Source organism: Periophthalmus magnuspinnatus, chromosome 24, assembly GCF_009829125.3.
Source record: "Periophthalmus magnuspinnatus isolate fPerMag1 chromosome 24, fPerMag1.2.pri, whole genome shotgun sequence".
NCBI classification, from domain to species: domain Eukaryota; kingdom Metazoa; phylum Chordata; class Actinopteri; order Gobiiformes; family Gobiidae; genus Periophthalmus; species Periophthalmus magnuspinnatus.
Window position 1 is genome coordinate 15,678,151 of NC_047149.1, and position 26,137 is coordinate 15,704,287.

General features: G+C 39.1%; 2 protein-coding genes across 3 annotated transcripts in view; both read left to right on the forward strand.

Moving 5' to 3' along the window:
• Window positions 1-15,917, forward strand: part of xkr6b (XK, Kell blood group complex subunit-related family, member 6b) — a 44,589-nt gene extending 28,672 nt beyond the window's left edge. Inside the window, exons 2-3 of the mRNA XM_033991064.2 lie at window positions 13,902-14,098; window positions 14,947-15,917. Of these exons, the coding sequence (XP_033846955.1) occupies window positions 13,902-14,098; window positions 14,947-15,917 (1,168 nt within the window). The remainder of the gene's footprint in view (window positions 1-13,901; window positions 14,099-14,946) is intronic.
• Window positions 15,918-21,446: 5,529 nt separating this feature from the next.
• ccm2 (CCM2 scaffold protein) lies at window positions 21,447-26,072 on the forward strand. Of its 2 annotated transcripts, none has more exons than XM_033990919.2 (10): window positions 21,447-21,820; window positions 23,053-23,229; window positions 23,309-23,392; window positions 23,589-23,772; window positions 23,846-23,982; window positions 24,074-24,209; window positions 24,291-24,348; window positions 24,471-24,606; window positions 24,674-24,812; window positions 24,887-26,072. In XM_033990919.2, exons 1-10 carry the CDS (start codon window positions 21,791-21,793, stop codon window positions 25,189-25,191), a joined length of 1,386 nt encoding a protein of 461 aa, XP_033846810.1. In that variant the 5' UTR covers window positions 21,447-21,790; the 3' UTR covers window positions 25,192-26,072. The 2 variants fall into 2 exon arrangements, with proteins under 2 accessions (XP_033846810.1, XP_055088311.1); XM_055232336.1 differs by lacking the exon at window positions 21,447-21,820 and adding an exon at window positions 22,579-22,698.
• Window positions 26,073-26,137: the final 65 nt, after the last annotated feature.

The window sequence follows — 26,137 nt, forward strand, 5'->3', positions numbered from 1 at the left end:
TATTTTATAATGGAATGGTAAAAGGATCTACCTGGATCCAAGTTATCTGAAGGATTGACCATGACCAACCAACTCCGGCCCCAATGACTTAGTAAATATAGGGTATAGTTCTTGTTCATTATTAATAATTTAAAAGACATGAACTGAAAATCAAACTATGAACTCAAAGTGAGGGCCAGTCTTAATCACTGTTAATTACTATTACTTATAAGCTCAGGTACTGTATTCTCTATTTTATTGTAAATTTCTATATAGATTTTATATGGTAAATATTTTTTTGCAAACAGGGAAAATTTGTTGACTTGGAAATTATCAACAGAGCGGAAGTACAAGACAAGCCACTATATATTACAAGACTACGCAGATAAATAACGGCATATTTTCTGCATATTTGAAATACAGTAGCTGATGGAAATGGCTTCTCTTGTCTCAGCTGAATCATTTGAAAGCTATAGCAGGGGGCTGCCTGTGTTCTGGCATGTGTAAGATTAGCTCCGTGTGTGACAGAATGCATATCCTCTGTGCACCGCTGCCTGTACATCAAACATGTCTGAGGTGTGCTTTATCAGTGAGTCTTCACCCCGAGGCCTCCGCTCTTATCTCGCTCCACACTGTTATTGATATGACACGTATTAGCGAAAAAAGCTGTGTTCTTCCTCTTATTCCTCTGTTTATCGATGGAGTCCCGGAGGCCAGCCTGCTAAGACCTGTACATCTGCAGGGAGCGTGGTTGTGTCAGCGCTGGTATTTTTCAATGGATTTGTGGCAGAAAGAAAGGCTTCCCAGGATCCTTGTATTGATTTGACTCTGTCTCGCAATCTCCCAGGTGTCCTCTGTGTGACCATCCCCCAGCCTATAGCAGCACAGTATACACATCTAAAAGCAAAGACAAGTGTTTTATTTTCCTGCTATAATGTGGAGATACCTACAGTATAAATGTAACAGTCCCAACTGTTGGATTTACAAAATGCATACCTGCAGTCAAGGAGGTTATTTCGATCCCAAAAGAGAAGCAGATAGGAAAGTATACATTCATTTTCTAACTTTAGGGCTTAAATTCTGTCATGTTCCAGTGGCTAATTACTGCATGCATGAGTAGTATTGGTGGCATGCACTTAGAATACTTGTAATTGCATTTTAACAACAGCCATCTGCAGTCACATCAGCCTTAGTCTCTTTGATATTGCACTATAACACATACTATGGAGACACATATGGAGATGTTATTATGGCATATATTATACAGCATCTTCCAGTGGGACAAGCAAGTGATGCCGTCAGATTACAGGTCGAGGATGTGGAGAGGTTAGCACATACACACACAAAATAATGCAAGTGTATTCCACAATAAAACACCTTGAATAAATGATTGGTACATTTAATGTCATACTGTGGGTAAAGTATTCTAGGCAAAGCAATAATACCAGAATAATTTTTTTTTTAAATGTACATTGTTTGTGATTGACAAAATACCTTGGGACCTGCACTCTTTTAAATATATACTCTTCATAGAGCAGTCAATATTTGTGTAAGAGATTTGTTCCCGCTGGAGAGGATCCAAGTAATTTTTTCCACAGTATCGCTAACTCCCTTTTGCTGCACCAGGCCTGTCTGCGACCTCACACCACCCCACAGAGCTGTCCCATAATAGTTCTATTATATCAGTGTCTATCTGTCTGTCTATCTATCTGTCTGTCTAGCTGTAGCTGTCACATATGCTAGCTGTCATAGAAGCCCCCCAGGTTATAGCGGCTCTGCTCCAGGGGGCTCTGCTGTAGTGACACAGTTTGGAGGTGTGAAGTCTGCTGTGGGATTGTGCACATGACAGCCACGTTTTGCACTCAAGAGGAGAGATAGGACCTGCGGTGTGTAAGAGCTGGTAGAGTTAAACTGAATAAACAAAGAAATAAAGAAAAAAAAAGAACAATTATTTGCTTTAAAGGGCCTATTCTACTCTATCCATGTTACAATGTTGATTCTTTATTAAAAACATACCTGGAGTTGTGTTCATTCAAGCATGTTTAACGCACAAATCCTGCATATTTAGGCTGTTTCTCAAACAGAAAATACTCTGTTCCACCTTGTGATGTCATGCAGGAAGAGCTCCACCGTGTTTTTAAACTTCATATACCTTTATGGGAATAAAGCCCAGTTGTTAACTAGCACTTCATGACATCATAAGGTGGAATAGAGTATTTTGACCTTTGGAGATGTGGACAGATGAATAATGCAAGATTCCACAAACATTTGTAAATGAAACAAGTCACAATTCCAGGTATATTTTGTGGAGGTAGCAGCATTATGACTAAAAGCTCACAAGAGTCAATTTTAATAATAATAATAATAATAATAATAATAATAATAATAATAATAATAATAATAATAATAATAATAATAATAATAATAATAATAATATAGGACCTTTAAATTTGGATAGCTGGATAGCAGTTAATAACTCTAATAAGTCTCCATCTCAGCTCCCCCCTTATAAAATCGTTTGTTGACACAACATTTTATCTTATTATTACTACCTATAAAAACGCAAATGACATCTATAAAGAAAAAAAAGAATCAGTTATGTTGATCCATCAGAAGTGTGCTAAAAGGTGTCTGTAAATATCATGGTTGAGGTTCAAGATTTGCACAGGACATGAATGCACTGTAAAATTTAATGGTAAATAATAAATGGTCACATTTTTATATAGCACTTTCCACCTTCAAGGTGCTCAAAGCACTTTACATTACAAATTAACAATTCAAATGCAGAAAAATCTGCAGTGATCTATGAGACAGTGAATATATTATTTCATCTTTTCCCACATTCTCTTGGTCATTTTTTCACACAGTAATCGCAACATTAAAATTAGATTTTGTGATACACCTATTTCAAATAAAATTAACAAAATGATTTAAAAATAATTTAACTAAACAAAGGTCATTTCAGATAATTACGGTTTAGGTAACCCTGCTACTCTTAGCCATATCCACCGTAGCTATTGAATTTCCGAGGTCACTAATCTCTCAGCATATTATTTAATTGCCGCTGTTCCCACTCTGTTAAATTAGTTCCTCTTTCCTGTGCTGTTTCTGTACTGTCTGTTCTCAGCATGTATTCCCAATAGATGGAGATTAATACATCAATGGCTGACTGGATCATAGTCAAACATACACTTGAGCTAAAGCATGTGTGCAAGAAAGAGAGAGAGGGTGTCTGTGTTGTCTAAGTGGTACCGCCTCCTTTATTTGCATGTCTGCCGCGTACATCTATCATCATCATCAAGGCAGTGCAAAACAGTAACGGAAGAAAACACGCAAGCAAGCAGACATGGTACTCCGGAGAGAGCACTTCAATCTTCAATCCACTATAATATCAAACACAAACCTAAAATGGGATCACCTTGGGGGACGAGCCACGCACTATTCCGCTAGTAAAATATGAGTAATGACAACTTAAAACCATTTTGTGTGCTGAAGCCTTTGATGGCCACAGCGGTTAGATCCATTTTTGGTGAGCCAGTGGGCAATACTAAAAAGAGACAAAGAAGGAGGGTGAGGGGGTGGTAGAATGGTATGGTCTGATAGATAGAGGGGCGAGAGACAGTGCGTGTGAGCGGAATAGTAAGGAGAGGTGGGAGAGGAGAGAGAGAGGGGAAGAGTTGGGGAGTGGAGGCAGAGATGCAGAAAATTGCATTGGTGATTAGTTTACCTCCCGGGTCTCACTCTCCCCTAGCCTCCTCCAGTGAACATCTATAGTAGTAGTTGAAGTAGTATCCCTTGTTCCTTGTGTGTGGATTTCTAACACTTCCTACATCACTACATCCGCCTGTCACTTGTCTCTATTGTCTTATTCCTCTCTGTCCTCCCCTCTGTTCTGCCTGCTGACTTAGCTCTATATGTTGTCAAGAATGCTGGAAAACATAATGCCACCGAACCACACTGGGTTATTGATAGCCCCAGTGTATCATGGGAGCGTGATGATTACCCCCAACTGTTTGAATCCAGCTTCTTTGCTTCAGGAAGTGTTGTATCTCTGCAGTTTCATCATTTTTTTTGACATTTCTGTAGAATATTTGGAGGAGTTTGAATGATGCACCACCTGACCATCTATCATTGACTAACTGTTATTCACTCCCCTGCTGTATTTTTTTTTTTACATTTTCCTTCTTCTAGTAGCGGTCACTGGCACTATTACTTCAAGGTTCTAGGTACGATTATCAGACCGAAACCGTGGCTGACTTGGCGGCCTTGTATGATCTCTCTGTCTCTCAATATTATGATTTCTGTGGACAAATTTCCCTATATGTGGAAAGTAAAGTTTTCAAAAAAGGTTTCAAATAACATATATCTCATTCCACTACTGCATTGCAAAATCCTTGTGACTTTATATCATCTTTTAATCAGCAGTAATTCAACATTAGCTCCTCACCCAGCCGAGCTAATTACCGTCTTAAGTGCTCTAAGCCACTCTCCAGCACCAGAGCCAGCCTCAACATGGCTCTTTTTGGTCTTGTGCTCTCGTCAAATACAACTGGGTCAAGTCTTTTCTTCTTAATCCGCACATAATCTGGCCCTTTCTCTTGCGGCATGAAACACTGGAAAGGTTTCTCTGCGGGTGCTTGGGGTGTTTGTCTATAAAAAGCAATTGGGAAGCACTAAAAGGTTACAGCATGACAAAATTGTGTGTTATTTGAGCATGGTAACTGACAAAAGCAAGCAGCAGGCGTCTTGTGTGTTTAAAAATTCAACAGAAGGCTGTACTGGGGATGAAGTGGAGTTAATGTTCTTACTGTTGAGGAATGTAATTAAACATAAAAAATCACAGTTCTAAATGTTTTATTGCCTCTTGAACTTGAAGATTGGAACAATGGAACTAAAGTAATATCACATGTTATCATACCACTTCTTATAACAATGTAAAACTATTATAATTCCAACAAATGCTGTTACTGTCTGTAAACAGTTAAGTTCATAATTCCATTTCCACCCATTTTCTTTCTCTTTATCTGGGCTGCGTAGGCACCAGTAGGAATAGGGAGGTCCAGACTTTCCTTTCCGCGCACACTTGCTCCAACTCTTCAGGGGTATCCCAAGGCATTCCTAGGCCAGCCAATAGACATAGATCCTCCAGTGTGTTCCCGTGTGACTGAGCTCCTTACCCTATCTTTAAGGGAGAGCGCGGCCCCCCTGTGGGGGGAATTTCAACAGTTTGTCCTTTCGGCCATTACCCAAAGCTCACGAAGATAGGTAAGGGTAGGAAATCAGCTCCTTCTTTACCAAAACAGTCTGACACAGTGACTACATCACTGCAGATGCTGCAGTGATGTGTGATGTGTCTCGTGAACAAGACCCCGAGATACTTGAACTCCTCCAACTGAGGCAAGCCATCTTTTTCTGGTCGAGAACTATGGCTTTGGATTGGGAGGAGCTGATTCTCATCCCAGCCGCTTTACACTTGGCTTTACACTTGGCAGCACATGCTGCAGGTCCTGGTTCAATAAAGCCATCAGGACAACATCATATACAAATAGCAGAGATAAGATCCTGTGGTTCCCAAACTGGACACCCTCCAGCCCCTGACTACACCTAGAAATTCAAGTTCATAATTGCATAAGTATAATGAAAGTATAGTAAAAATAGTTCAAGTGTCATTGGCACAAGACACTTTACCCATGCCTTGCCCCTGGTGTCTACACACACTGGTGTATGAATGTGTGTGTGAATGGATGAGTGGTTTCTTGATGTAAAGCACCTTGAAGGTAGAAAAGCACTTTATACATGTGATATTTCCATTTACTTGAATGGCTCAAGGTTTCAAGTCTTGCCTGTGCAGACATTGCTATTGCTGTTGATAGTTCTTCTTACTGATCAATATAAGCCTGAAAGCTCTGGACCATCCCTTCTCTTTAGTGCTGACACCATATCTACATCTTTTCTTCACCACCATCCATTATAACCAAAGGCATCTTATAATCTTGAATCAAGAAGACACTTATCTTTTACAAATCAACACTTTCATTTCCTCGCTCTCTCTCTATCTATGTATCTCTCTCTCTTTTGCTCTTGGGATGTTAATGATTTGTGTCACATGACCACAGTTCAATGAGCTGGCTGGCTTACCTGAAGACGGTTGCTAATGGCGACAGATAAGATGACTGCGGTGGAAATGCCAGAAGATGATGTACATGTCAGAGTTCACTGTGTGTAAGGATGTGAAAGATCCAACCAGAGCTGGAGATGCCAGTCAGTATGAGTAACTGTGGAGAAGCTGAAGGGGTGGGACTAGCTTATGGGCATTTATTAGTTAGATAACTTTGAATGAAAGGTACATGCTATTCTTTCTATTTTAATTTTCGCTAGCTGCACTGCAAAAGTTTTCTCTCATGCATTTCTGGTCACTATCCATTTCCCTTCTTTCTCTTGCCCAGGGCCAAGTCACAGGAGCAGCTATAGGCAAAGAATAACAATATCAAGTCCATTTATTAGCTATTGTTGACTTAAGTCCAGACTGTTGTTTGATTTGTTTATTTGAGGATTCAATACATACATTTTATGTTGTCGCTGCTTGAAATTTAAAGTTCAAAATCTTTAGTCTATTTTAATCTCGCTAAACAGATTTGAGCCATGGTGAAATATCATAGTGTATCAGAGGCTACAAATGTGCATGTCTGTTAACCGATTGCAGCGCAACACCTGTCTGCAGTTGGTCCATTAAGTGGCCTAGACTTGTCTCAGCCATATTCACAAATTCATTAATTAATTACTAATCTATTTAGGAATTTCTTGTTATTATCTGCTGAAGCTCCATGAGGCAGCTGCGTGTTGTTTGAAGAGTGAATCTGAAGCTAATATTTAGTCAACCCGTCAGAGGTGGTTAACCAGCACACTGCGGAGAATGACAGTGGAGACAACACTGTGTTTCTCATCAGTGCCTTCAGCTCACACAGCATATTGCACAGGGAACTGACAGGTCCAACGATGGCTACACGATATAACTCACATACAGCAGACCCTGAGGTAGACAGATCAATCCCCTGATATTGTAAGACTCACTCACATTGCCTAGTAATGATTTGTAATGAAAATATACATATTCTTCTATGTATTGTTTTTTATTGTTATATTTATTAAAGACATATTTTTGTATTTTGATTTGATTTATCTTTATTCATACAGGGAGAGCCCAGTGAGAACACTCATTTTCATGGGTGCCCTGTTAAAATACAGAAAAGAAAAAAAAATGCACATAAAACAAATAAGTACATAAGTGCATGGAAATCATTAAAAACAGGTGCAAGTGTGATTATAAATGTTTGTTACCAGATTATTCCATTTTTGCTTCTTTTTTTTTTACCATTTGATTTCAGTTCTGGTGCAGACAGTTTTTAGACTTATACAGTCATGAGCTCTTGTATTAAAAGTTCCCACATCTATGCTCAATAATTGAGGTATTCAGGCAGTCTATCAGATAGTCCCTTATAAATAAACATTGAAATGTCTTAAGACTCAAAGAAGCATTGTTGAATGTGAATCATACTTGAACTACTCATCCATGTAGACCATGAATAAAGTTTTTTACCATGACTGCTACTTTCAACAGTGTATAGTGATGAACTACGACATCGATATCACTGGGGAAGAGCTGTGACTATATTTTGAATTATGTTCCTTTGAGCAAGATGCTAAACATGTGCTGCCGATAGCCATTCCACTAATAACCTCTGAACAGTCTAAAGTTATACTAGAACAAAACAGTAAATATTTGGAAGAAAATGCTTCTGGTTGTTCATTGCATCTATTAAAGATGGCTATGTAAATAATAGTTGGATTCTATTATAAAACCCAAAGTTAAATCTTTCAACTGGACAAAAAGTTGTTGGATTCTATCATTAAAGGGCCCATATTACGCTATTTTCTGATCTATGTTATTATGTTGTTTCCTCATCAAAAACATATCTGGAGTTATGTTTTGTTTCATTCACATATTTAACACACAAACTCTGCATATTTAGGCTGAGTTATTCTCTCAAACTAATAACACTCTGTTCCACCTTGTGATGTCATATGGTAATAAATTAAGTGCTCCACTGTGTTATAAACTCCATACACCTTCACTAGAATCTTTTGGATCATTTCAGCCCTGAAATTGCCATCTTTACTGAACAAAAAGTAAAAGATAGATGTTAACTTGAAAACTACATCACATCACATGATGCAGACCGACTAATAAACCAGGATTACTCAAATATGTGTGAACAAGACAAAACACAACTCCAGGTATGTTTTTGAGGAGGGAACATCATAACAAGGCTAAAAGCTCATAGGATTCAATTTTGAGAAATGTCTTTAATTTGGCCTTTTTCCTAAAAAAATTAAATCTACACATTTGATTTACCTTATTATCACTTCTAGTTTTACAGTCACCCTCAAATGATGAATAATAATGTATTTCACAGATCAACTTCACAATGATAAACCTCTGCTAGCCACTATGTGTGCTTCTGCTAGCCCTTTCCCACACTACACCTATAAACAATTATGGAGATTACTTAAGAAGCAGGAGAGTCAGAAACAAGAAGATAAATACACTATGTAATATGCTGCTGAGAGAAGGCAGAAATAGAATATTAAAGTGATAAAGGAGACAGGGCCACATTGGTAGTCACAACGTTGTTTCTTGTAGTGATCCAGGTTAGGAGTTAGTGTGGCTGGATGCACCCCATTCTAACCCCCGGGCTGTACCAGAGTTCACTGTCCCACTCTCCTGCCGCTGGGCTCTGCTCCACTTGTTGTTACCATCTCTACAAACATGTGTTTTATGAATCAGTTTATGAACTGATCTAAATGTAAGACTGGCCCCTAGAGTGTGCCAAAAGCATGATGTAGAGAACACAGGCTATACTCCTGAATAGTTACCTTTGTTTGTTATCAACATTTGTTTTTGTGTAGATTTTCATTTAATCTGTCATCCAGTTTAACCAGTGTTGTTTAACCTCATGCCAAGGGGGCTAATAAGGTTATGGAAATGGAAATATGTAAGATGGCTTTTTGACAGCGCTAAGAGATTCATTATTTGTGGTTCATTTTCAGTATCGCTTGCTCGGTATTACTCAAAATGTGTCAATTTCACATACAAATTATATAGAGGGATTGTAATACTTTATGATCAAGGCATCAGTGACTAATATACGTCTATATTCAACATAATCAGGCAAACTCCCACTCATGGATTAGAATTATGGTGCTTAACATGAATCATTGGTCAAAGAATAGTATGACCACACAGACACATGTTGTATGGCTTCTTGAATCTCCTTGTTAGCCAAAAGGAAATGCAACAATTATACGTTTTGCTTCCCTGTTGACTTCTTTGCTTTCAAAGTACTTTTGTTTTACAAAAGTATTGCCAAACATTTGTCATATCCTCAGTTGGTCTCAAATGTGGCAGTACAGTAGCTGTGCGTCTGTCCTGGGCAGAAGGCTGGCCTGGGAACACGACCCTGCTCAGGCTGTTAGACCATGTGTACACCGCTGCTTAATGAGCCATGAGTCAAAGCTATGATCCAAGCACAAATAATTCATGAGAAGCTTAGCGTTTGGAGCTACAGAGCTAAAAGGGAAGCAAGCTTAAGTGTTGTGAGGGAGGGCAGTGCTAGGAATTCCCTGGTACCTACACACAGGCGTAGTATAGTTTCTACAGTAGTGTGTATGTGGTTATTTAGAGATAGTGTTACTACGGCAATGTAGGCACAGTGGGAGTGTTAAGCTTAGCGCATCACAGCTCTGTGATGAGCCTGAGCCCGAAGTATGTAGAAGAAGAGATGGAGTGAGAGGAGATTGTTCTGACAGCTGAGAAAACCCAAATTTGTGCTGACCAACACAAATGTTAATAAAAAACTGAGAATACTGAATGGCCCAAGTTTGTCTGTGACTTGGAAAAAGAACATTAACTATGTCATCTGCCAATTCACTACACCGAGTAAATTGCATTATAACCCAGTTGTATGCTTTCTAAAGGTAACATTTAATAATAATAATTTTGTTCAGAGGTTAAAATTATCTTATTGTTTAAATTATAACCCCAGAAATTAATCTTGTCCTAATCACTGACATGCACAGATAATATCCTCCCATTACAAGTTGAGTTAGCTTCTTAGTGTATTATGGAGATTTTACATTAGAGTCTATTTTTACTTTATTTTTAAGTCTATTTTTTAATTATTTTAAGCTATTTATCTATTATCTTGTTTTATTGCATGTACCATTTTCCTTCTCTTCTTTAACTGTGCGGTGCAATACTGGAATTTCCCCACTGTGGGACTAATAAAGGCATATCTTATCTTATCTTAAAGTCAACAAGAATCTATGATCCTTTTGGTGACTTGTTGATGTACAATGTAGTGTCAGGACATAAGATTATTCTCTAATCACCAGATAGTGATAACATCATAATTATGTTGTTAATTTACATGTACATTGATGCATAGTAGTAGAAGTATCAATACTGTAGAAAAAAAAAGAAAAGACTGAAATTTCTGAAAAGTTTTAAATGGTCTTGATATAAACTAGAATAAGACAAAATGGTAAAATGGTTCAGATCCTGCTCTAGCCATTAACATCACATGTGTGTGAATGGGTGAGTGGTTCCTTAATGTAAAGCACTTGAAGGTTTAAAAGCGCTATATAAATATTACCATTGTAATATCAAAATTGAAATAGAAATGTAACTATGTGACAGCAATATTTTTTTTTTGTCTTGATTTTTTTCTAATTGAGAAAAGAGGAACCCATTGCATCTGCAACTTCCCTTATATAAACTATTAAACATTTCCCTTCTCCCTATCATCTTTTAGCCTGTCGCAGTGAGGAAGCCATGAAGGCCTCAGGATTACTGTTGGTGATTGAGTACTGCGGATCACTGGGATGTATCGGTGGGACACACACACTAACGGGACGTAGCCGACGCTGACAAAGGACCCTCGCGGCTCTCTGTGGCATGTCATTAGTACAGAAGGGGTCCACTTGTTCCACGTGACATTTACCAGTTCAGTTGAAAATGTCACCGAATGCCAGCTTTTACCTCTATATACAATGAACATCCTTACAGACCAAAAGTATGTTCATCCCATTTTCCCTGTCCCAAGACAGAAGATAATACAGAAAGAACAAAATGGGAAAAAACAAAACATCTGCCTTCGATCTGAACTTTTCTAAGTAGTACAGTTTTGGTATTATGTAGCTTTTGCAAACTCCAAATTGTAACCACTACCAACATTCAACTTGACATATTCAATATCCAACTTTAAAACAGTGAACCCTGACACTCTTTTCACTTACTACCAATTCTACTGTCAAAATAACGTCTAGACTCATTCCAGTGACACACCATGACAAAATCATTGCCCATCTTTGCTTTGGTACTTATTTCCATCAGGAATCATAAAAACAAAGAATATACTTCCTTCTCTGTGTCATGCCAACCATCTCTCTATCCATACTTGCCAATGTATAGATTCAAGAATAAAATTTTGCCATGCACTTGTAGGCACCAGTAAAGTATTGATGGTAACTGTTAACCCACAAGTTTTATATCAGATGCCCCTCCAAGAAAAAAAACAAAAAAACAAAAAAAGTTCTGCATTTGCACTACATGAAAAATTGATGCGCATGAAAGTTTAATGATGTGTTTGAATTGGCAAAAACGCAGATCTCAAACTAATCACGCATAACTTTAAACTTTAAACTAGGGCTTCAACGTAATCGAATCAAAATTGCAATTTGAATGGATGCAATTAGCAACTCGCAAAGGCTGCAGTATTTGAAGTATCATAATTTCCTCCACAAACACAAAAATACTGTTTGTCAGTTCATGTGTATTTGAGTCATTATTTAAAGCCAAGTCACAATCGCAATTGGATATTTTTTTTAACCAAATTGTTCACCCTTTTTAAACATTTCCAACATTTCTATATATTTTTATCAACTGCATTTTAAAGTTTATAGAGACACCAAAAATGTTGAAAAGAGCCCTAATCTGACGTGCTGTGTTGTGATCCATGGCCTTTATAGTGTTTTTTGGCCAGGAGAGCTACAGTGTGTCTAGTCTATTTCTGTCTACGCTACACTATTGTCCTCGCTTGACTGCTTTCCCATCAAGCCCAGGATTTATTTGACCACTCAGCCAGCCCAATCCAGCACACAGAGACCCTGCTACCACTGTCCAATACTCCATAGGCAGAGTTAGCAGCTCACACGTCACTACTGCTCCAGAGGGTGAGGCTGTGTAAAGCAAACAAGATCAACTGTAACATGTTTCCTGGTGCTTCATTAAAGGTGAAGCTTTTTGGTACATGCAGATGGGTCATTAGTGCTGACTCAATCAATTGGTTTAGAGAAGTGATTTCTTATGATGGTAGTAGATGTTGCTTTAGTTCTGGTAATGATAATTGTTGTAGTTTCTGTAGTAGTTGTAGTTAGTAAAAGCCAAAAGCAAAATCTGTGAAAGCCACTAACCACTCCTTTGAAGATAGTGAGGTACAGATCTTTGCCAGAGAAAAGAAATGGTTTGAGAAGGGAGTTAAAGAAGCAGTTTTTGATAGGAAAGACAAGCCTTCCTTGAACAGGAATGAGGGCCTATGGTGCATTCACACCGGGCGTCAGGGGCGTCGAGTTTACATGCAAAGTGGCATTGACGCGCCGTGTCTTGAGCGTTCAGGCATCAAACGCTCTGTTCGCACATCCAAAAGTTGAAAAAGCTGAACTTTTTGGCGTTCAACACACAGCGTCAGAGACTACACTCCAGTGACAAAGCGTACCGGCTAGTTTAAAGGCTAGTCATGGACCCAGACACACCGCAGAGCCGATTGCCTCCACTGATGGGTTTTATGTAATAAATACACTAAAGCCACTCGCTCAACCTGGGCTGCATCGTTCACAAAGACACAGGGAAAACAAAACATCCAAAGGCACTCGAGGACCACAACGGACGCTCTGGCATCCAGAGCATCCAAGAGGCGCGTCGGAGGCGTCTGCCATCAAATGCAAAGGCGTCCAACTAGAGGTGTCCAACACGTTCTTGACGCCCCGGTGTGAACGCACCATAACATCACCTGTCCCCCATATATAACTCCATCCTCAGACACACAGAAAACAAAGGAAACAAAGAGAATAATACAACTAGCCAGGATGCCAATAGTAATTCATACACCCCTTAATGGGTGTAAAAAAACACCCCTTAAGGGGTGTATGAATAAGTATGTCCCAAGCACAGTGCACATTTAGTGTAGCTCAATAGACCTAGCCTACATTCAGAAACTGTAAACAACAGCTGTTTCCAGTTCCGGTATAGTTAGCTCCTCCCTTTAGAATGATATAAGGCAGTGTCCACCAGCAATCTGACCAGAACTAAAGAAGCAGCTTTGATGAGCAGCATCTTCACTCTTTAAACTTTTTGTCCAGTTGAGAGAGTTTACTTTTGCCTTTTACTATGGCTCAGACCTGGACGACTGAGGGATTACAAAGACAGCAGTTGTAGTTGTCAAAAGTAGTAGATGTATGCAGTATTGTTCCTATTTTAGAGCTTCTGTTGCTCAGCATGGCATGTGGTTCACTTTGGACAATCTATACATTATGTGTCCTTTAGTTCTGATGAGGAAGAGTAAAAATGTTTCATAAAGGTTTATATTACAGTCATTTGTTCAGTTATCTTTCTAAAACATCTTGAATCTAAGATGTATGTGAAAATGGAAATAAACAGGTTACCATACCATATAGCTGTGTAAGTAACTGAAGTTTTGTACAAAGTTGCTTTTTCTTTTAACTATATTGAGTCTCCTGATATATTTTATAATTGTGTAACAGATATACATATACATCATGACAATCCTTATTTCATGCCTTCACAGATACATCCGGACCATGTACCTGGGCATACAGACGCATAGACAGAAGGAGAACCAGCGGCGCTTCTACCTGGCCATGATGTACGAGTATGCGGACGTGAACATGCTACGGCTGCTTGAGACCTTCCTAGAGAGTGCCCCCCAACTGGTGCTGCAGCTCTGCATCATGATCCAGAGCAACCAGGCTGAGGGGCTGCAATGTAAGCAGATCCGTACCCTATACTATACCTGTGCTTCAGGAATGTTAAGAAAATATTTAGAAAAACATATATATATAAATAAATAACCACAACTAAAGCAGACAGCAGATAGAAAAAGTTTATAAAATCAGAGCCCACATGTAAAGGTGCATTGTGGATCAAAGAAATGTACAATATCTGCGCATCATCTGCTTCTTTCTATAGAAATGTTATTACTTTGTTTAGAATCTTCCACAACATGGCATGTAACTTAAGTATCGTCATGGAGACGCCACCAGGCCAAGTCATAGATCAGCTCTATGAAGATGCGACCAGGCAGTAATAATGCAGGGTTTTTGATCAATAAAAATAGCCATAAAAAATAATGCAAAATAGGTTAGTTTAATGCCATACTGTGGAACATTGTAAACAAAACTATAACATTTCTATGAAGACAAGCAGGTGGTGGAAACCCCACCAGAAAAGTTATATAGTGCACCAAAAGAAAGTTTAAGTAGGACCGCCTTCAAAATAAAAAAAAAGACCTGCGGCTCATTTAACACTATTGCATCAAATCAAGTGTACTATCCTGTTCCTCGCACTGAAAATATTTAGAACTGAAAACAAACTCAGTTTTAAAAATAGACCTCTGTGTATCTGTAGAATTTCCATCAATACATTTTTGAGAGGAGGCACACTGCAGTTCTGCAGATAATCCACATCACCCACCATCATTTTTCATAGAGCAGGTTCAGCCACTGACACATTTGCTGTCTCTACTATTATAAGTGTCACTGGTGCATTGGTGTACAGTAAGTAGAATAGTAAAGGGGATTATTCTTTGTTAACTGTTTCAAATCTTTTTGCAGGTATGTCTATCCTGTCCTCCCTTCTGTCTTTAGCCTGGGTGCTAGCCTCATACCACAAACTCCTGCGTGATTCCCGTGATGACAAGAAGAGCATGAGTTACCGCGGTGCCCTGGTCCACCTTTTATGGCGCCTCTTCACCATCTTCTCACGGGTGCTCTCCTTTGCCCTTTTCGCCTCAGTTTTCCACATCTACTTTGGCATTTTTGTGGTGCTCCACTGGTGTGCCATGGCTTTCTGGGTCATCCATGGTGGCACTGACTTCTGCATGTCCAAGTGGGAGGAGGTGTTGTTCAACATGGTGGTCGGTGTGGTCTATGTGTTCTGCTGGTTTAATGTGAGAGAGGGCCGGACCCGCTACCGGATGGTGGCCTACTACACCGTGGTACTGTTGGAGAACACTCTCCTCAGCTGTCTGTGGTATGCCTATCGGGACCCAGTCACTACAGACGCGTATGCCTCCCTCGCCCTCTGCGGCGTTTTCCTGTGCTTTGCCTCAGGTGTGGTCTGCATGGTGCTCTATTACAGTGTCCTGCACCCTATGGGCCCGCGCCTGAGGGTGCTGGCCAGCTCCTGCTGTGCTGAGCTCTTATGGGGTCTCCCACTGCCTCCAGAGGCAGAACCAATGGCGCCTACTCCAGGTCCTCGAGGGTCCCAGGCCACTCCCACTCGGGGCCTGACTGCAGACCAGGAGGAGCTGGATGAAACTGCCACGGACACTTGCCTTCCTGTGTTCCAGGTGCGCTCCACAGAACCAGTAGACGCTGCGGGGCGGCCCATCAGGCCTGAAGGCCCCCTCATCAAAATAGACATGCCCAGAAAGCGTTATCCCGCCTGGGATGCACACTTTGTGGATCGGCGCCTGCGCAGGACCATAAATGTTCTCCAGTTCATAAGCCCTAATGCAGTGGGCATCAGGTACAGAGATGGCCCGCTTCTGTATGAACTCCTGCAGTACGAGTCATCCCTCTGAGAGCTTCAAAAAGTACAACGTTACTTTACTTCCGCTATTCTTTGACATACAGTATTTCAGTCAGTTTGCCAATGGGAACCTTCCCTTTTTCAGTCAATTTAATGCAGAAAGAATTCTTTAAAAAAAAGTCTGTCTGGACAGACTAAACACACCATCCCAGTTTATTTTTAGAGAAAGTATCTACATTATTGAGAGAGAATCTATACAGTTGTGCTGATATCCCTCTAGGTGCATAGAAGGGTCCTGTATGAGTGTGTAGATAATATATGAATGTTTCATTATGAAATGTCTAATGCATTACACTGTATTGGTGAATACTTGTATAGTGTGTCCCAGTGACTTGGGACCAGCACAAAGTCTGATGGGAATGATGGAGGAAAAGGCCTTTGCACATGCCAACATTTACTGCCATTATTTATGTGGATCAAAGAAATGTACAATAACGTCTATTGTTTACCTAAACCACAGCTCTGACAGTTTTTGTAGATCACAATACTGTAGGAGAAAATGTACACAATATTAATGTGTATGAAAGAAAATTCAAACAAGATTCTCAACAAAATCTCAAATCAGTAAGGCATTAAAAGCATGCTAACCTTCAATCAGTTCAGTCTGTGCATTGTGCAGGGTATACTGCACTCTACTGACCATGAGCTGTCATTGCAAACCACTCAGTGACTAAAAGCACAAAAGCAAAATTGCAGTCCTTTTACAGAAGTATACCGAGGAATGTAAAATGTACTTTAATGAGCACAACTTTGTTTTAATTGGTTGTTCCTTGTTAGTGATGTTTAAACATTCCAAAGACTTTTTAAAGATTGTAAAAAGATGTAGGATTAGTAAATCAATATGGAAACTTTGATGTGTTGTCGTAGTGCAAGGACAGTCTTCAAGGTGTCCTCCACCATTCCCCTCTAAATCCTAGAAAGTATCCCTCCTTTCCCTTTTCCCTATGCATTTTTTTTCATGTAGGCTATTTTAGGAAGATAAATACTCAGTTGGTACAACACCTTGTAAAGTTCCTTAAATCTGAGGATATTTATATACCAATATTCTTCAACATGTGTTTATGTCCTCTTCCTGACACATCTTTGACACAGTGGTGTACTCTCCCATAGTGTAGCACTTAAGAGTGCAGGGAGACTGTAGAAACAAAGCCAAATACAGTGTAGGGTCTTTTTAATTGATCTGCCCCTTTGAAACAGTAGACTGCAAAATATGTGCCATCTATAGACCTGCTGTGCCACTATTACACCCTGAAAGAGCTTTCCAGCCCTGCCAGCAGGGGGCCCACCACGACAAACACCCTTGGGATGAGCACTAGCCTATATCTATTCATAAAACCAAGGAAAAAAATGCCTTCTAAGTCAAAGGAGCTTGACAAAAAATTGTGAGGGCTATTGAACAATTTCTTACATTCATGAATGCATTTCATATGTATTTACTCAATGATCCAACTGAATATAAAGTGGTCTGTGTGTTTTTACATCGTAGTGTTTGCTATAACTAAGTATTGACATGTAAATGCGTCCATTAATAATACCCAAAGGCTTACATACATGACAGAGATTCCTTTTTTGGCTTTCACCAGCACTTACTGCTTATTTGTGGCCATGAGTGCCTCCTAACATCGTACTGTAAAAGTAGGAGCGGTGGAGGTCCAAAAAAGGCCAAGAGGGGGTTTGCCAGGGCTGAAAGAGAACAGGGGAAGGTGGTAGACTGCACAGATTGTGAATACTAAGAAAAAATATTAACTACTGATTAAGCCTTTGTGCTTTTATTAGGTATAGGTCTTACATCTGGCATAACCAAATATTACATACATTGTGTCTACAATTTTGTAACTTCACTGTTCAATTCAAATCTTGGTTGCTGCTCCACCCTCTTAGTTGTCTCTGTGGTGCTAAGCCTTGTGGGTAATTTTCTTCATAAATACTTCTCTGATAAATGAACGAATGGGGTTGAGGCTTGAGAACATGCGATGAGGTACACTGCCATTACCCCAGACCATCAGGATCCAGGAGGCTTTCCTGTGGTCAACATGATGTTAAGCCCTGAGTAATTGAGAACTGTTGGGTCAGCTATGGGTGGGTAAAGCCAACATCCAACGAACCATAGTCAAGATTTTTATGCAACTGATCCACTGTAGTTCCACATGATCCATATTCGTATCCGTTCTTGTGAATAAACAGCCATGTACTAACTATATGATTTAACAAATCTAACTATACAGCCAATACAGGAGTTCCTCAGGAGCATGTACTAGGACCACTGAACAAGCTGACTCAGGGGTGTCTCAATGCAGTTCTCATCCCTTAGCATGTCCTCAAGGGCCACCATTTTTTCAGTATACTAAATACAAAACTCCCACTCATTTGGGGTTTTAATAGCGCTAAATTTTCTTTGCTTTCTCAGTTTTGTACATCAAGAGTGAGTCTAAGGCAGTTTTTGTGGTAGTTGGCTGCCTGGCACATGGTGCATCCTTTTCCAGTGACATCTCCAAATCAGGTGCAATTACACTGTGATTTATTTATTTTTATTTTTAGGGTGTGTATGAAATAGACAAATATAGCATTAAAACTATATGAGCTGAATTCATAGTGGTGTCTAACTATTTCTTTGTGATTATATGTGATTAGTGTAGAAAAGATGTTTATTTAACTAGACATTTTAATCAAGGGCAGAATAATGCTAGTTTGATTAATAAAAAAAAAACACGGGTGCAATGAAAGCTGTACCTATACAGTAACAGTATACTAGTATTCAGGTTGCCTCACAGTCATAACAAATCCTGCAGTCTTTCCTGTCAAACATGTTCCACATCTCTTGACAGCCACAGCACACAGCAAGAGCGTTTGAACAGCAAGCTTGTTCTCCTCAGTCCTTGTTGTGCCTTGTATTTTTTTGGGTGCTTCAATCCAGCCACGGCAGCCAGGTCCGCAAAACAATAATGCCAGTGTATTTTCTTTCACTCTTTTAATGTAACCAGCACAATCACCAAAACAATTGCGCCAAATAGTCTGACTTATTCCACCAACCCAGAATGATTAGGCACACCATTATGGCCAGTTCTCAAATATTGGTAGCTTAATGATGAATGCTAGCCAATGATTATGCAGCCTCAATGTTGCTTAACGCTATTTCTTTCTTTAAACTTTTGATAGATATTGACCTCTGCAAAGTGAACACTCCATAACCATTTAAGATTTGGAAATGCATTCACAAACAAATAAACGAGACATCACAATTTGGCCAAACTATTTCAAGTATTTGTGCCAATTTCAAACACGTCTGATCCTTCAACTAAAGATAAAAAATGTATTATACTGGTCATAATCATTGGCCTGATGGGTATACAGTTTATTTTACAACTTACACCTCAACCTGACAGCAGTGTACAGCAAAATTAAAGATTTTATGTGTATAAAATTGTATTTGTTTTATGCAGTCTCACCACACAACCAAAATAGTTATAGAAAAGGAAACACGAGTCACAGAAGCCAGCAAGGATAAGATGGATGATGATTATATTGTTTGTCTTATGCGTCTCATCTTTTGTCATGCAATGATGAATGATTTGTGCCAAGATGTAACTCTATATTGTCTTGTGGGAAATATACAGTACATTCTCTAGCCAAAACAATAATGCCTGTAGTAGAAGGCAAAAGAATGACAAAATGCATAAAAGATGGTGTACTGCATTTTGTGACTTACCCAAAATATGTACAATCAATTATTTCCCGTTCAACCACCATATTGTTTCACCTCCCAGCATGCCCACAGAGCTCATTGTGAGATGACTATTCAGCATGGAAGGGCTCCCTCTGGTTACTACATCAAAGTGTAGCAGCAGGTTTCTGTTGGACTTGGGTTAAGTCTGTACCTTTGTCTTATGGCCACCTGAAACAGAAACTTAAGTTACTGTATTCTCTCTATGTTCTTTTTAGACTTGTACTAAAATCCTGGTGCTAAACCAACATTACACAAGGTGCTACTACTTCTTGTCCTGATTTGCTTAAGAAGTAGCACCTCAGAACTACAGTTTACAGCGATATACAAGTCTCACTGGTGCCATTTTCATTTTTATAGTCTGCGCACAAAAACTGCTTTCACACAAAATGTGATATTTGTCACTTTGTTATTTTTATTTATTTATTTATGTATTATTATTATTATTATTATTATTATTATTATTATTATTATTATTATTATTATTATTATTATTATTATTATTATTATTATTATTATTATTATTATTATTATTCAATCTGCACTGGGGTTTTCTTTTAAGAGATGAACCTGCCAGACGACAAGCCTCTAAGCACAGGAGCACAAGTTGTGCTAATGAACTCAAGAGGGACAATAAGTAGAATGTGATTGCTGTGTTGTAAATTCAGTCATGTCATTAAAATGTGTATTATTTGGTTGTTATTGTTGAACAATTGGCTGTAATATTTTCTTTCTACGGTATATAGATTTGATACTGTACTGAAAAAAACTATATAAATTGCTGCTGATTTTCAAAACTGTTATCAAAGATGTTGGGAACGCTTTGTTTTATAAACAATGAGTTTATAGATTATGTATGCTTGTTGGTATGTATCACAGATCTATCAGGCTTTTTGAGTAAGCGGTGTAGCCCAAGAGTTGGCTCAATGTCAGTGAAATCTGGTCTGTAGCACAGAGGGGAGAATCTTTTTGTTGTAATTTAATATGAAATGTGAGTAAATTGTTTAATGGGTTCCCATTCTTTAAAAAAAAAAAAAAAGAAAAAAAAAAAAAAAAAAAAAAAAAAAAAAAAAGCAACACTGATGTCCAGTATTGTACTACGCCCTTTTGGGAACAATATATGACTATTATTAATAACATATGGTGCTAAAGTTATTTTGTATGTTTTGTTTAGAGATAAAAAGACAAATATTATGTTGAAAGTGTAATGTTAAGCCTTACTGTAGATTCATATATCAGACTGTTCATCCCAGAAGAGAAAAATAAATATAGTATTTCAAAGTGCAATATACTAACATGTTCGTATGTCTTATTTTTTTATTCTATAAAGGCCTCATATCATAACAATAAAATTATAGGCCCTAATTGGCATAGAAGTGGGCCTAGTAACCTTTGTGCACCACTAGTGCTACGAGTGCCATCTGGCGGTGGGTGAGGTCTTCTGCAGCTCTTAATTAGTCTTTCTTAGATCTGGTTGTACTATAGGTTTAACCCACACACAGTGGTTTGACTTTAGTTTAAGCGATAGTCCTGTTATAGACCTTTAGATCTGGTAGTGGCGTGGTTTTTAAAGTGGTAGCCAACTTGGTTTGGTGTACTTAGCTAATATAAGATTCTTTCTTATTCTTATTATATTCTTGTTATCGTATTAAGTATAATTTAAACATACATATTTCTGACCTCTGAGTATCAATTACCCACAAATTGAATGAACGCATTATATTCTTCTAAGTGTACGTGTATAGACTATATGGTTTTGTGTCACGGTGTGCGCTTTTGTTGTTGTGTCAAGCGCAATGCATTCTGGGCACGGCTCTACGCCCAAAATGGCGGCACGATTGAAAAGTTTAGAGTCTCACTTTTTAATCACGGATTTATGTACGTGTAATTTTAAGTGGTTTTGACCGGGGTAACTTCTAATCGGCGTCGCGTTGGCGTTTCCTCGAAATAAGATATAATGCAAAGAGGAAATGTTAATCTTCTCCAGCGCTACAAGTTTTTTTCGGATCTACAGTAGGGTATGCTAAGCTAACTCTCTGGCTAGCATTTTTAGATGAGTTCAAGATTGATTTGACCACAAAAGTCGGGTCAAAGCGGGGTGTCCGAGCTGAAACAAATATGAAGAAGTGGACCGTGGCGTAGAGATGGATGATGATGTGAAGAAAGTGAAAAAGGTAAGTGCAGTTTAACATTTTCATGCTAACTTTCTCTAGGCTACTGCTAAATCCTATGTAAAGTTTGACAGTCAGTGTGATAATAGTGGTAATGTCAATTTCCCAACCTAGTCACACAGTATTAGCTAAAAAAAAAATCTTTATGTAAACAAACCGCTCTGGCGTAATTTTTTTATTATATATATATATTTATATTATTTATATATATATATATTTTGGCTAATTAATGCTTTTTTTGTGCAGCCACTTTGCTGACAAGCAAATCGGACGTTTGTGAACTTTGTATTTCAGTTTTTGCTTTTGTAAGTAATTTGCTATAGTGTAATTATTGTAATAATGAGGATATGGTTTGAACCACTTGGTGGCGATGTGGAACAACTTTCATGCTTAAAGAAACAGCAGGCAAAGGGCGTTACTAAAAATTTTAGCATAAACTAAACAAGTCATGAAAGTGGTTACTATAGGCCACGGTCTTCGATATAAAAAGCCGCACTATTCTGAAACAAATCCCAGTGCATCCCATTACATAGGCCTATGAAAAATGACTTTGAAATGACTTGATAGGGCAGCGTGAATGCGCCTCTTGCCTCCTGTCCATGATTGCGACCAGTTTTGCGTTGAAAGTGAAATTACACTTCACTCAGAAACTTGTGGCTGTCTCTTTCCTGTTGTATGCTCAAGTGTAAAGACAGAACCTCTCCTCTTCCTCTCCGGGCTCGCCTCACACCCACACACACTGTTCAAGGCACTGCCTCTCATTTAGCAACTGTCAGTCATTGTCCCAGTTCAGCAGGTGGATAGTAACTGCAGTGGGCAGAGGAGACGCACAGTGGCTTTTCTGTACAACTATCTGGTTGTGTGAGTTCATGGATTACGAGGTAGGAGATTACTGTTTTAATGGTCTAGATGCACTTCTTTTATTTATTCTCCTTTCATTGTTTACATGTCCTTGTTGATGTAAGTACCCATGACTTCATGAGAGACTGTGGCTTATCAATAGGAATTAGGACATTTCATCAGGCTAAGTGTTTAGGCTGTTTTTGCAGTGCAGCTTCCTTTTCCACTTGTTGTTGACACATGATCGAGACATATTGGGTAACAGTGTGCTTGGTAAGACTAATTGACAACAACAACCAACAAAATCAACATATTTATACCTAAATGCAGTACATGTATGCATTATAATAGGCATAGGAAATGTATTTATTTCTTTTCCACCTGTTTTGCTCTAGCCAGGTCTAGTGTCTCCATTCAAGCGTGTCTTCCTGAAAGGAGAGAAGGGGCGGGATAAAAAGGCTCAGGAGAAGGCCACCGAGCGCAGGGCCCTCCACACCTTCTCATTGTCACAACCAGACCACCGCATTGACCCTGACATCCTGCTCAATGACTACATAGAAAAGGAAGTGAAAGTATGTTGACTTAATACCAGAATTATCAGAATTTTATTACATGAAGCTCAATAATTCAGTATTTGTGCATTCTTCACAGTACCTGGGCCAGCTCACATCAGTACCAGGATACTTGAACCCTTCAAGTCGAACAGAGGTTCTGCAGCTCATTGATAATGCAAGAGTCAGTGTGCTAACTATTCATTGAACGATTTATCTATTTGAATTTAAAGCTTATTCACACCACTCTTAAATTAAGTAATCTCTTGTCATCTTATGTTTGTTTGTGTGTGTGTCCTGCAGTAAATTGTTCTCCCTTAAGGCACACACTTTATATTAAACTGTGATAATGAGAATAAGAGGGAAAAACTGTGTTGCAGAGGTCCCATCAGTTGGCAGGCCAGCTGACATCAGAACAGGACGCAGTGGTGAGTTTGTCGGCATATAACATAAAGCTGGTGTGGCGTGATGGAGAAGACATCATTCTCCGAGTGCCTATTCATGACATTGCTGCTGTGTCCTACATTAGAGATGACTCACTGCACCTTGTTGTGCTTAAAACAGGTACAATCACTACTCTTGGTTTGAATAGTTGTTGTTTTTCTTTGAGAGATTAAAGGTGTCTCTGTGTTTTTAGCACAAGAGTCAGGCGGTTCTCCATGTCCCAGCTCATGTCCCGATCTGAATAAGTCCCAGACACTCAGTTCTTTATCAGAGAGTGGAGGGGTGCTGGTGGAAGTGTGCTGCCTACTGGTGCTTGCAGTTGATAACAAGGTAGATTCAGGTTTTAGCTATATTCTACCTTTTAAAAATATTAATGTTTGCGTAATATGTCTGTTATAACGTACTTACTTTTACCTAATAGGCAGCAGCAGAAGAGTTGTGCCTTTTGCTAAGCCAAGTCTTTCAGATTGTGTACACTGAATCAACCATTGATTTCTTGGACAGAGCAATTTTTGATGGGGCAACTACTCCAATCCGACATCTTTCTTTGTGTAGTGGTAAGGAAACCTTTTGAGATGATAAAAAATAATTGAATATGCATTTCTGCCATTATTTCATATCTTTGCTTGTTTTTAAAGATGATTCTTCAAGTAAAGTGGACATTAAGGAGGCCTTTGAAGCTGATATTAATACATTGTAAGTAAACACACAGTCAATGCTATAGATTGTAGATACAGTGGCAGCTGTGGCTACAGAAGTGCACCTGATTTGTTTTTAATCTGTTTTCAGTATGGTTGACATTAGTGTTTGTGTCTCAGTCCCTTTCAGGACTCTGTGGAGGCAGAAGGAAACTCGCCCTTAGCTTCGACTCCCACATCGCCCCAGACAAAACCGGCCAGTGAAGGAGAGCTCAGTACAACTGCTGCTGAGCTGCTGCAGGACTACATGACCACTGTATGCCCACTTAAATGTGTAGTTAAACATTTTTACTGTAGTTTATAACTTTTTCTTTTTCTTATAGTTGCGGACAAAATTGTCATCTCAGGAAATTCAGCAGTTTGCCACTCTGCTCCGTGAATATCGTAATGGAGCTTCTATTCATGAATTTTGTATTAACTTGCGTCAACTTTATGGGGACAGCAGGAAGTTTCTTCTACTTGGTAAGGCCCTTTTCTTCTACCAAATGTACTTGCCTATAATTTACTTGTATTTAATAAACATTGTACATTGTCAGGTTTGCGGGCCTTCATTCCTGAGAAGGACAGCCAGCACTTTGAGAACTTTCTGGAAACCATTGGAGTAAAGGACGGTCGAGGCATCATCACAGACAGCTTTGGTCGCTACCGGCGTACGGCTAGCTCTGCCTCAGACTCAACAACCAATGGGAATGGTGCAGCAGGAGGCAGCGAGGACAGTGCAGCTTCCGATGAGGGCCAGGAGACCTCTGAGGGGGACGAGTGGGACCGTATGATTACTGACATCAGCAATGACATCGAGGCTCTGGGCTGCAGCATGGACCAGGAGGCAGTTACCCCATAGACATATGAAGGTCCATCACACTGATATGTCCTCTCTGAGACTTATTAAAGCCAAATTATGAAGCCACCAATGCACTTATCCATACCATCAGTATGTATAGTTTGCATCATATTTTAAATTTCTTGATGATTTTGTTCTTGCGTATTGGCAGTATCTGCCACTGTTGTTAGAAATGTAGCAGCTTTCTAGAGCATGTATTTAAACTGTGGCTCTGGAGGAGGACTGTGTGTGTGAAAGTGGAGGCTTTTGTGTGACTTTGGGTCAGTCAGAGCTCTGTGATTGTTGAAGTATTGTGTGTGTGTGTTGCTTACTGAGAGTATAACAGTTATATGGCATTTTTACACATTTTATGCATTATGTTTTGTTTATCAGTGTTTATTCATTTTTATATATGAGCTAATTTCAAACTGACCAAAATACTGTGCTGTACAACAAAAGTATGGTATGTTGTAGCATTTTTATTTCAGATTTCACAAACATGATCTACCTATGTCCCCAGATACAAGGTAGACGAGCTAAAATCAAATATTGCTCTTACAGACAACAGCTGTAATGCTGCATGGCCTGTCCATATACAGAGAATGAGAAAAACTTGTGTGTGTCCTCTTTATGCAGGTTAAGGCACTTGCACCAGATTCAGTTGTGATTGTACTTCCTTTTTTAAACCAGCGAACATGCTACATACTGTACCGGCAATTTAGAGAAGCAGACAAAGCCACAAGCCACAAGCCACTGGCTGATGTAACTGAACAGTTGATATTCTTATTGTCAATCATCCACATTATAACTGTGTATCCTTGTGCCTTTACCCCCAGCAGCTGTATGTGCTGTTTACAGAGTTATGCTGAGAAAATGCTGGTTATTAAATAACAGTTATTTTACTCTGGCTGCCTGTTCATTTTACATTTCAACTTGGAAACTGTCCAAAAGGTCAGAGGGTTTAATT